The 13098-nt window shown below is 39.7% G+C and overlaps 1 protein-coding gene across 15 annotated transcripts in view; it reads left to right on the top strand.

Moving 5' to 3' along the window:
- DCTN1-p150 (dynactin subunit 1) overlaps positions 1–13098 on the top strand; it is a 398222-nt gene that overhangs the window by 206497 nt on the left and 178627 nt on the right. For all 15 annotated transcript variants that reach the window (XM_069328813.1, XM_069328823.1, XM_069328818.1 and 12 more), the window contains 2 exons: positions 10080–10242; positions 11857–11957. In XM_069328813.1, the coding sequence (XP_069184914.1) occupies positions 10080–10242; positions 11857–11957 (264 nt within the window). The remainder of the gene's footprint in view (positions 1–10079; positions 10243–11856; positions 11958–13098) is intronic.

Below are 13098 nucleotides of genomic sequence, written 5' to 3'. Positions count from 1 at the left end.
ATTTTAATGCAGATTGCTTTCTGAATTAGGTACACAAATACTGTACTGTATTTGAGTGTATAGTTGGGAGTATCAAGCAGACAGCACACTTTTATAATTGTTGACTGGTGAATGAAGCTTGTTTATTGCTCCTTTTGATTTTGTACTATATACACCTTCTACACACCATACCTCTCATCCTGTAAATACACTTAGGTAATTACACCTCTACATTTTTCTTTACGGTTCTTTATAAGATTGTCTTTTACTCTCACTCTGTATTAATTTGAATAGCTATCAGTCCATGACAACATAGTGTTCTTGAATTGTGTGATATAGACTCTACATGTCATGTAACAACTATTCTGATGTAATTTACTACTCTGATGCTTTGCATATTACTATTATTCTTATATTAGTAAATTTCACTTCCTGCACTGTGCAGTCTCACTGCTTTCCTCAGGATTAAGGCACTCTTACTGTATGTCTTCTTAAAAACATTTAGAAAGAAATTAAAACATCAACAAACCATTAGATCTAAACTAGGCAGTTTATGGAAAGACTGTGTTGGTACAAGCAATATAAGGCTTGGATTTGAAGAGAAGTACTTCTCACAAAATTATATAATTTGGTAAGCTGTTCCATAGTGCTTCTTTATTAACAATCTCTACAATATAACTTTCTGCACCAACATTCAGTTTGCCATCAGAAAATATCTCTAAGATCGCGGTGTATATGAATGCTGCCCTAAAAGATGTACTACTGCACTGTGTGTAAATTTTAGCTAATGATTTCAGCTGTCCTTTGCAACTTCACATTTAATTCTTCTCCTCTCTTCTTCTCCACTCTCCTTCTCCTCTCTCTCCATCTCCTCTTCTTCTCCTCCTCTTCTTCTCCTCCTCTTCTTCTCCTCCTCTTCTTCTCCTCCTCTTCTTCTTCTCCTCCTCTTCTTCTTCGCTCTTCTTCTTCTCTCTTCTTCTCTCCTTCTTTTCTTCTTCTCTCCTTCTTTTCTTCTTCTCTCCTTCTTTTTTTCTTCTCTCTTCTTTCTCTCTCTCTCTCTTTCTTTCTTTCTATTGTTTTGTGTGTCTTATCCATCTGCCTGTATGTTTGCCTGTCTGTCTGGTTAAATCATGAATACAGATACAGTACAATGTACTTTGAAGTAACGTGTGAAGTTCTTTCATGAAGACAACTATCTTTGTTACCTTGCATTATTCTCTTTTACTCCATCCCTATATATTATTACATTTACTACACCCTTATTTCTGGTAGTGACACATCGCTAGTTTCCTAAACTGAATACTAGTACTACTAACCTTTAGCTAATCACATCAGGCCTTGGAGACTCACCCTTGCCTTGTGACAACAGACAACCAGAAACAACACTAGACAACACTGCACTTAATGTAAAAAGTGGTCAGAAGAGACCTGCAGGAATTGGATGTAACAAAAGCAGTAGGACCAGACCAGATATCACCATGGGTACTAAAGGAAGCTGCAGGGATCTTGTGTTACCCATTAATTATAGTGTTTAACATTACACTTGAGATGGGATAGCTACCAGAAATCTGGAAAAAACAAATGTAGTTTCAATATTCAAAAAAGGGGACAGACATGAAGAACTAAACTGCTGTATAGATCAGTGTCATTAACATGCATTCAATGCAAGATTCTAGAAAAAGACATCAGAAAAAAAGGATTGTAGAAAATTTGAGGAGAGTGAATTTTATAACGGGCTAAACACGGCTTCAGAGAGGGGGAAAATCATGCTTAACAAACTTGATTGAATTTTATGACTGGTTCCCCCAAAATGAGGCGAGAGAAGGATGGAGGGGGTAGACTACATCCTCCTAGACTACTAAAAAGGTTTGATACAGTTCCTTACAATAGACTAATACACAAGATTAAGAGAGAGAGAGAGAGAGAGAGAGAGAGAGAGAGAGAAGAGAGAGAAAGAGAGAGAAAGAGAGAGAGAGAAAGAGAGAGAGAGAAAGAGAAAGAAGAGAGAGAGAAAGAAGAGAGAGAGAAAGAAGAGAGAGAGAAAGAAGAGAAAGAAGAGAGAGAGATAGAGAGAGAGAGAGAGAGAGAGAGAGAGAGAGAGAGAGAGAGAGAGAGAGAGAGAGAGAGAGAAAAAGAGAGAGAGAGAAAGAGAGAAAGAGAGAAAGAGAGAAAGAGAGAAAGAAAGAAAGAGAGAAAGAAAGAAAGAAAGAAAGAAAGAAAGAAAGAAAGAAAGAGAAAAGAAAGAAAGAAAGAAAGTGAAAAGAAAGAGAAAAGAAAGAAAGAAAGAGAAAAGAAAGAAAGAAAGAGAAAAGAAAGAGAAAAGAAAGAAAGAGAAAAGAAAGAAAAAGAAAAGAAAAGAGAAGAGAAGAGAATAAATAGGAAAAGCACTGGACTGTGTATGGGGGTACTTGATGAACAGGAATCAAAGGGCCATAATTAGAGAGGATGTCAGGGTGGAAAATGGTGTTCCACAGGAATCTGTCCTAGGACTTTTGCTTTTCTGGAGGGAAAGCCTCCTGTGACTCGCTGAAGCTACTATCTCTGATAGTGTGCCATACTACTAGGTTCCATCAGTCATGGCATTTTATAGTCCTACTGGGGACCAGAGCCAAAACCTGGCACCCTCACAGAGGTGCAGGGAGCAGTGTCATTTATTTATCAAGTTGTAAATTTATGCCATCCACCAGTTAAGGCACCCAGAAAGTCAGTGAAACAAAAACAGGGTTGCAGCCTCGAGAACTGCATAAAGAACCTCCTGAACAATGTAAAAAACTATAACAAAATTCATGAGACTAGTGTCAGCTTGTTTGATTCACCTACCCCCACTTCATTTGAAGGAGGAGGGAGGCTGTCAGTGGGCTGCTTCACCCTCAGTTCTATTCAGATGGTAGTGTGTCAGGTTTTCTCTCTGTTGCTCTGGCTCTAGTATTTTGCTTTTAGCTAAATGGTGTTTATTTTTTGTCTTTGTGGCTGTTCCTGTACACTTTGGTGTAGTGTGAGCCAGGAGTTAAGAGCACTTAGAGCTGCATGTGCTTAATCTTCCTTGGAGTGTTCAGGGATCACTCCCTTAGAGGTCCACCTTACTATTGTGGTACTCGCACAAGGCGAGTCAGTTGTCTCTGACTTTCTTTCCTCGGCTTGAGTGATTTTGGCTGGTGGGATGTACTGGCACTTGCAAGCTGCAATTCACTATGCCGAGGATGGCTTTCACAGCTTCGAGAGACAGGCTGTGTTGGCTTACTTGTATCTCTTCCTGCCATAAAGATATATTTATTTAGGACTGGCATAGTGTCCCAATGCCTGGTTGTCATTTGAGTCATTTGTCCTGCAAGCCCTGGAAATTCTGCATGGGTTTGGTGGTCCTGTGGATAATTTCCCTAAACCTGCTCTACCTTTGTGTGAGTTTGATGTGTACACATCGTCAGTGCCACGTGGTGACGTTCATTCCTTCTGCCTCTGCCCATGGGGTCAGTGACACTTTCGACCCTGAGTCATGTGGGGGTTGCTCCCTGTCATGTTGCTCTCCTTCTGACCCTCCCAATGAGGTTAAGGCTTTTTAGGCAGTAATCGCTGTGTCTTAGGTTTTCTGTGTTACAGCCGTCTAGGTTGTATGTCAAGTTGAATGCCCCATAGCTGCCCCAGTTGATGTTTAGAGACCTGGAATTGGTGGTGGTGTTTAACTCGACCTTGGCTCCATCTGCACTGCCTCTTCCTTCTCCTTTGGGCATGGTTCCCCCTTCCTCTGATCAGACATCCTGTCATGCTTCAAGCCACAAAGTGTCTGAGAGTTTGAGAGTTTCGGGGTTGCAGCATGATTTAGGTGACATGGATGAATATTTTTCTGATAGAAGAATGAAGACAATAATTAGAAGCATTGTATGAGACTGGAGAAATGTTACAAGTAGAGTACCAAAGGGTCAGTTGTAGCACGAGTAATGTTCATTATCTATATAAACGATCTGCCAGAAGGAATATAGAATTACAGTATATGAACATCTTTGTGGACGATGCCAAGCTGCTAGGGAAGAAAAGAAACTTAAATCATTGCCATGCCCTACAAGAAGACCTAAACAAAATTAGTGTATGGAGTAACACTTGGTAAATGAAATTTATTGTGAATAAATGACATATTATGGAATGTGAAATAGGAGATAATATGTCTCACAATCTACTAATTAAGTTGTAAAAGCTTTAAGGAATTCTAATAAAGAAGGGGTAGTTCTGGATAGGAAACTTTCACCGAGGATCACACAAAATTGTGTAAGGAAAATATTCTATGCTTTCCTATTTTAGAATCACATTTAAATGAAGTACATGGATGGCAAATTATTAAAGAAATTTTTCATGACCTTCTCAAACCAAAACTGGAATATGCAGGTGTTGTATGGTGCAGACATCTCAAGAAGCACATCAAAAAATTGGAAAAGGTGCAAAGACATGCAATAAAATGGCTTCCAGAAGTAAAAAACCAAGAGCTACAAGTAAAGGTTAGAGGTGAAAAAAATAAAAAAAAAAGTGTGGGCCTGACTCATAGAATTCAATAATCATAAAGAAATGTAAAGTACAGTATTGTGAGCACTCGGTGTAATATGGAGAAAGAGCCTGGATACAGGGGAGATACCCACAGCACTTAAATCTGCAGATATAGCTCCTTTGCACAAGGGGGGGGGGGAGTAAAGCCTTGGCAAACAATTATAGACCAGTTGCACTAACATCACACATAATAAAAGTTTTTGAAAGTGTGATTAGGAATCAAATTTCTAGTTTTATGGAAAATAATGAGTTACACAACCCAGGACAACATGGATTTAGAGTGGGAAGATCCTGTCTGTCACAGTTACTCAACCACTATGGCAAAATCACAGAAGTTCTAGAAGAAAAGCAAAATGCAGATGTAGTATACACAGACTTTGCAAAGGCATTCGACAAATCTGATCATGGAGTGATTGCACACAAAATGAGGTCAATGGAAATAACTGGTAAAGCAGGACGCTGGATACTCAGTTTCCTGTCGAACAGAACACAGAGTAACAGTCAATCAAATCAAATCAAATCCAAGCGCAATTAAAAGCTCTGTACCTCAAGGTACAGTCCTTGCACCACTGCTGTTCCTTATTATCATATCGGATATAGAAAAAATACAAGTCACAGCTTCGTGTCATCCTTTGCAGATGACACAAAAATCGGCATGAAAATTACCTCTGCTGAAGACATGGAAAAATTACAAGCAGATATCAATAAAGTTTTCGATTGGACAGCAGAAAACAAAATGATGTACAACAGTGATACATTCCAGGTACTCAGGTATGGCAAAAATGAGAACCTGAAACATAATACAGGGTACAAAACACAATCGAATCTGCCCATAATAGTTAAACAGCATGTCAAGGATTTGGGAATAATGATGTCCGACAATCTAACATTTAGGGAGCATAACCAAGCAAATATTGCGTCAGCCAGAAGAATGATAGGATGGATTACGAGAACTTTCAAATCCAGGGATCCCATCATGATGGTTGTACTCAAGTCACTTGTGTTGTCCCGTCTCGAGTACTGCTCAGTACTCACTTTCCCCTTCAGAGCAGGAGAGATTGCTGAAATAGAGGGAATACAGAGAACATATACTGCACACATAGACGCAATAAAGCACCTAAATTATTGGGATCTTCCCAAAGCTCTCCAAATGTACTCACTAGAAAGGAGACAAGAGAGATACCAAATAATATACACATGGAAAATACTGGAAGGCCAGGTTCCTAATCTACACAGTAAAATAACAACGTACTGGAGTGAATGATATGGAAGAAATTGCAGAATAGAACTAGTGAAGAGCAGAGGTGCCATAGTCACAATCAGAGAACACTGTATAAACATCAGAGGTCTGTGGCTGTTCAACGTCCTCCCAGCGACAATAAGAAATGTTGCTGGAACAACCGTGAACATCTTCAAGAGAAAACTAGACTTTTTTTTTAAAGAAGTTCCAGAGCAACCGGGCTGTGATGGGTATGTGGGCCTGGCCTCGAGCTGGGCTTGGGGAGTAGAACAACTCCCAGAACCCCATGAAGCAGGTTAAATATGCCTTTTTTTGGTGCAGAAGGATGCAGTCAACCCAACCATCTCTCTCCTGTCAAATCTCTTTGGCTCTATCATAGAATCTTGAGTCAATTTGTTACACAGGATCTTCCAAATCAAAACCATACTGTCTATCTGTTAATATATCATTTTTCTCCAGTTATTCTACCCATTTAATTTTAATTATTTTTCCATTATTTTGACTTAAACTTGTCAGTGATGCAATTGTTGCTACCTTTGTAGATTGGAACTGTTAGCCTTTTTCCACACATCTGCTAAGCCCCCCCCTGTACACAGGGATGCCTGTAAAATCAGTTGAAGTGGAATGCTGAGCTCAGATGCACATTCTCTCAGAATCCATGGTGAAACTCCATCTGGGTCAACTGCTTTGTTCTTACTTAGCTCCTTGAGCATTTTTTCCACTTTGTCTCTAGCCACCTCTATGTTGTTCTTTGGCATTCTTATTGTATCTGATTCTCTGAAGATTTCATTTTGCACACACATTTTGGAACTGTTTGTTTAATGTTTCGCAAATTTTCTTTTCATTTTCCATGAATTAGTTTCCCATTTTTAACCTCTGAATATTATCCTTTACCTGCAATTTACTTTTAATTAATTTATGGAATAGGCCTCATTCTGTTTTACATTTGTCCCCTATCCCATTCTCAAAATATATTTCTGCCTCTCTACTTGCTGCTGTGTATTTGTTTCATGCTTCTTTGATAATGCTGGTATGTTTGAGTGTTTGGCCTCTAATTGTATTGATTCCATTTTTGTCTTTGGTCTCTGGCCCTCTGGCAGTTTCTGTTTAACCAATCCTGTTTCCTAGTTCTTCATCTCTATTTTGATATAAATTTTTTTGTGACTTCATCATATATTTCTCAAAACTTGACATATATCTCATTTACTATCTTGCCTAACAGCAAGTCTTTCCAATCAAATTCCTTAAAGAAATTTCTAAGTTCCCCAATGTCCTCTCTTGAAATAAGATTTTTCAACTGCTTCATCAGGTTTGTCTTGGTTGTTTGGGATTGGCATCTTATGCCTAACACTGACTCCTCTTATTGTTTGGTGCTGACAGAGCTGTTGTTGCTTACATTCAGTGTCAATATTTTGTTCAATGGTGTTCCACAGGTTCTCTCATGGGATTTTCACCTCCAGCCTGCTCATGCTCTTCCTCAGCGTTCCTTGTCTCTTGACATGATTTTGGCCTTTCCCTTCCCACCTTGATTCATGGTTTACCCTTTAGCTCCCTGTTCTTATTATCCCTTGTTTCCAGCTGCCATGTGAGGAAGCTTCATGCTCTTCTCTGGTGGTGAGAGTTTTGCTCCTTTGGCCCTTGTGAGTGTTTAGTTCATTTGCAGCCTCCTCCTTTTCTGATTTAGAATGCAATTGGCTAGTTTCCAAAAGGATCCTTTAATGATTAATGTTTGTGCACATGATGTCACAATAACGTGGCTGAAGAAATGTTGACAAAACCACACACTAGAAGATATAGAGATGATGACGTTTCGGTCCGTCCTGGACCAATATCAAGTCGATTGTGATGAGACAAGGGAGGCATGGGCATAAGTAAGACAAGAGAGAGGGGAGAAGGAAGAAATTTTAGAGGAAGGTAAGAGCAAGGCGAAAGATAGGGAGGGGATAGGTGTAATAATAGTAGTAAGAATGGGAACATACGAAAAAGAGGAGAAAGAAAAAGAAAGAGTAAAAAGGATAGGTAGGCTTATGTTAGGTCACGTTTGTTTAAAAGTTTAGAACATTTGAGTATATAATGTGAAAGGGAATAGTCAACAGCAACAAAGCCAGGACTAAGGTTCATGTTGGGTAGGTTGTGTATCAGAGCCGATTCGACAAGACAGAGTCTGTGAAGACTCAGCATTGCCTTAATTATGCCCGTGTCTCCCTCGTCTCAACACAATCAAGTTGATAATTGTTCAGGACAGATCGAAACGTCGTTGTCTCTTCATTTTCTAGTGTGTGGTTTGGTCAACATTAATGTTTGGTTGGTCCAGGTGGAGGGGTATTTTTATTTTTTTTCTACCACAGATGTGGTCACACATTTACAATGCTAACCTGCATATATACATTTTCTTCTGTCCTCCATGGACAGGGGTGAGAGATATGTTAAACACATAGTTCAGGGATTTATTGAACAATCAACCACAGAAGGTGATTGTAGTGCTTTTAAAATGCTAATCTAACCTACAGATATAAATACAACAATACACACAGTTTCGTCTGCCCTACATAAAGTGGTCGATGTGTTCTTTACATAGCATCATTAATGTGCATTTACAAAGGTGAAATGTAATTCTGATCAGCTTTCACATATACTTTATACACATACATATACATACATTAATATTCATACATATACATACGCACACATATACATTTGTTGTCTGGTGGATACACTTCACTGCTGTCTGTGGGCTATTGGTTCTGCTCAGGTTGATGCATCATAGGGTGATCCTGTTTTCTTTTTTCTTGTTCCAAGGTATGCATTTTTCTGGCCTTATGCTTTATATCTAGCCAGACTGTGATCTACCCTCGAGCCCACGATGTTCGCAAATATGCCTCTTTTGACAACAGTCTTTTTTCCAACATATCCCAGGTTGATATTTGGGCTCGGGGGTTTTGGCATTCTGACAGGATTCGGGCGGACCAATATTTGGTTAACGTTCCTGATGCCAGCTGGTTTAGAGTCACTTTGGGCCATGTCTCTTGGCCTGGCTTCTCTCCTTTGTTTTACCTGCCTTCTCACCTCATCTCTGGTAAGTCCTGTGTTTTCATTCTCTGTGGTTAACTAGTTCCAGGGAGCCATTGGATGGCTCTCCCAGAAACCCAGTGTTGAATGTAATGAAACGTATCTTATAGAGCCCTAGCTATTTCCCTGATTCCCGACCCTTCCTTCAGATTCATCAGTTTGATGATGAGTTGTTCATCACTTCCAGGACTGACCAAGGTAGCCAACTTTAGGCTGGGGCTATCGGTGTTAAGAAGTTAGAGATACTTTTCAATGAATCTGTAGTTTCATTGGAATTGTTTGTGGAGTTATTTTGCAATTTCAATGCATTGTTTTCTGTGAGCTTTCCAGTTGTCTGTTAAGCTTTGCAGACTTTCTGGATGCTTTTTAAGTGGGGTGGCAAATTGTCACTCTCAATTGTGACCAATCTGACCTGGGACCACCCAGGTCAGGTGGTCTCTGTGCTTCGGTGAGAGAGTCATGTTTTGGTCTCCAGTATTCCAAACCAAATTCATGAGAATGATTTGGCCCATTTGAATGAGTAATCTCGAGATAGCTTCAGGAAGCCACTGGGGCTCTACCAGAAAGAGGTTTTTCATTACAATCAACTCCTGAGGGTTTCCATGTCCACCTGGATGGAGGACTTCTAAATTCCTTAGCAGTTTAAGGGTTACTGTAATACTGTATTAAATTAAATATGATATATCCATGATTGTAATATTGTGGTTTATGGGACTGCATTTTTTAGTTTCTTGTCTGTGGTGTGTCATTTCTGATGATTTGTGTGATGTATGGATCATAATAAATATTTCAGTTTAGATAAACAATGAACTTTCAGTAATAGCTATTTTAATGTTAGTAATCTACTATCAGAGAAGTCATTGTAGGATGCTGGTACATTGCTTTAACTGTATGTCTGAATAGAATTATTGTTAAAAATAAAATGCACAGCTATGTAATATATTAAGGGTTTAGTACTTTTAGTACATTTTCATGGTTTTTTTAAGTATTTTGCTAACAATTTTTGAAGGTTGAGTGAAAGTGGTTTGCAGCACTGTAATGTTAATAATAATTTCAAGTTTTGATTCATTGGCCAATCATTATGAGACAGTTTAACAATTTCTCAGTTTGTCTGCAATTCTGCTTTAAAATTTTAAAATGTGTGGTAAAATCTTTTCCTTTAAGTTTGGTTCATAATAATCTTTATTCTGAATGTGGATATAGCAAACAAAATATAGTTTTTGTGCTACTGTATTCTAAGTACTTTCATTGGTGTTAGACGAACTTCGTGGAAACATTGACGCCACAGTACACACCCGGAGCACCATCAAGTGCCATGCAGACCCTGGAGGACAGAGTTGCTACGCTTCAAATGCAACAGGAGATGGAAAATCTTCGTGGGGAGATACGTGACCTTAATGAAAAGTTGGAAACTCTTAGAGGTAAATTATTGTCATTTTTGCACCATTTCAGATATTCATATCTACTTAATATTCAGGCAAATGATTCTGGGTTCAATTCCCATACTGAACAAAATTTTTAGCAGGTTTCCTTTTATTTGAGGCTTTTCTTCACCTTGTTTATGCAGCTGGAAGTTTGGTAATTATTGTTGGTCACATCCTGGGAAAGGTCAGTAGTTTTTCTAGGGCTAACAAAAATGGAATCGCATAAAGGTACTTGACTCTCAAGACAAAAGTTGTTGCTGTTTCAGATTCAGCTACTTGGAACAAAAAGTTCCAAGCAGCACGGGCTATGGTGAGCCCGTCATACTCGCCTGGCACTGGAAATGTGCAGGCAAAAGTTATTGATGGCTAGTTTAGCAGAAGAACAGGTTCAACGGACGAACCTTTTAACAAGTTCACGACTGAACGTAAATTAAGAATACAGTAAGACTGATTTCTCATAAAGCAAAAACCCATTTAAACTAGCCCAAATCCAGAAGCCCATCTACCCAGCCTAAAAACCTACTTAACCAGTCATAAAGCCTTAATCCTGTCTGCCTATAAAGCCCAACAACCCAGAAACAAATACTTGCCCACCCTTCTACATCCTAATACAGTACAAACAATGAAACTCGGCCCATTCACCTACCCAAAATACTCACCAACCCACCCAAAAAATATATACACAGCTCACCTATTCAGAATTTGGTGAGAAATTTATTAGAAGTAATTATGAGGCCAAATTAGGTGTCTGAATTATACTAATATTTCTGGTTTATTTAGCGAAGCTGTATAGTGATTTATTTTCGGATATAAAGCAAATATTTTTGTAAGCGTAAGGATAAGTTTCCATATCCCAATACCTGACTACCTGTTGAAGGTTCCGAGAATTAGTGTCCCCGCAGCCCAGTCTGTCTATGACCAGGCCTCCTGGTTGTTGTTTTGGTACAATGCTCATAGTGCATTAGTTGCAGTGTCCTAGTCTGAGGAGGGTGAACAGTTGGCTTCATCATTTTTCACTTACAATCGGGAATCCCGGGTTTGATTTCTGGGTGGGACAGATATGGTTAAGTACATTTCCCTTCACCTAATGCCTCCGTTCACCTAACAGGAAATAGGTAACCAGAAGTTAGGCCATCATTGTGGGATTGCATTCTGGAAAAGGACAGTAGTTCAACCTTGGGAGAACTCATTACAGACAACCTGTCCCTAATTAAATGAATTGTGTGTCAAAATATAAGTACTGCATACTAGGTGTAGCATATATAGACAGGAAAATATAGCACAGTTTTGGATTTAAGTTTGGTCCAGTGATCCTGATGTTACACCATCAGGAAATTAAATATAATTCATTCATCTCTGTCCTTATCCAAATTAAAATTCAGAGTAAAAATGTATAATATTAAAATCTACTATATATGGGTATGAAAATTTTAATTTCTTAAGTAAATAATCAGAATTTTAGTGCCTTTATTGTGCACTGCATTAATAAGTAATTGATATAAATACGTACTGTACATACTGTGTAGATGAATAAATCACCAGAAAACAAAAACAAAAAATGTTTCTTATGCTATATCAAATACTTTATTCTTGGAAATGTTGCTTTGACAGTGAAGCGGGCCCAAGACAAGGAGAAGCTAAAGGAGGGAGAGAAGATAAAGCTACAGTATGAGCAGCTGGTCGAGTTCAAGTCTCGTATTATGGAGTCTCAGGTCAGTGTTGGCAATCTTTTATCCCTCCTATACACACAAATACATCATGCATTTAAAGAATTTTCCCAGGAATATATAGTAGGGGTAGGTGGTGATGTTGGATAAAGGTAGTAGAAAATGTCACTCCTGAAAGTTTTTTAGTTCCTCCAATGTCTAGATGATTCTTCTTGTTCACAATACATGCAGTTTGCATGAAGGTTTTCCTCCCGATGACTGCACGAGCGGGAATGTAGAAAGATGCAGCACGCACAGTGGCGCATTTGTAGTCAAGAAGTAGCAAAGGTGGGAAGATAACGTCTTCTATGTGAGCGAGGAGAACGACAAAATAAACAGACGAGAGGAAAGGGACTCGGGATGAGAATGACGAGGAGCCGCATGAAAGGCTGAAAGCAAAGCGACGCCGAACTATAGGAAGCGTGGGACATAGGCAAGAAACGGAGGTGGGGAGACGAAGGATAAATAGGAGGCAGTCGTTAAGCAGATATGAGAAAGGAAAGGAAAGGAAGTGCGAGCACATAAAGGAACAAAGGTTGAACATAAAGTGTAGACAAGTCAGGTTGGGACAGGGAAGGTGAGAACAGGGTAAAACTGGGGACAGAATCCGGAGTATTACGTCTTGAGTCGCAAGCGCATCGGTGAACAGGTGGACAGCGCAAGAGTGCAAGATGGATGTGGTTTGTCAGGCAAACTGGCAGGGTGATTGGAAGTAGGGACAGCTGAGGATTGCTTCCTCTTAGTGCCAGGGGTTGGGGTTTGTGGCAAGTCAGCCCGGGAAGGGAATGAGAGAAAGCATGCCAATGTGTTTTTGAGGGCAATGTCCAGCATCAGCTCAAACATCTCAGAGACAGTAAAGAAAGCCACATGAGGGCGGATGTCAGGCATTGGAGATGCGGAGAAGGGGTGCGTCCGGTCAGTCTCAGGAAGGGGTCGGACGGATTGTGGAAAGAATTTAGTCAGGAGGCGGTCCAGCGTCTTCTCGAGTGCATCTGCAATGCGAGTGATAAGGGTGTCAGCTAGATAGGGACTCAGTTGAAAGGTTTGTGGGAGAAGCTGGAACTCTGGGGCCACAGGAATGTCAGGGACAGACAGATCAGGCACAAGCAAAGGGGGTGGCAAAGCATAATGTAGTGGTTGATGACGG

Source organism: Procambarus clarkii, chromosome 22 (assembly GCF_040958095.1).
Source record: "Procambarus clarkii isolate CNS0578487 chromosome 22, FALCON_Pclarkii_2.0, whole genome shotgun sequence".
Lineage (NCBI taxonomy): Eukaryota > Metazoa > Arthropoda > Malacostraca > Decapoda > Cambaridae > Procambarus > Procambarus clarkii.
The sequence above is the reverse complement of the archived record's forward strand: the minus strand, read 5'-3'. Positions and strand labels throughout refer to the sequence as shown.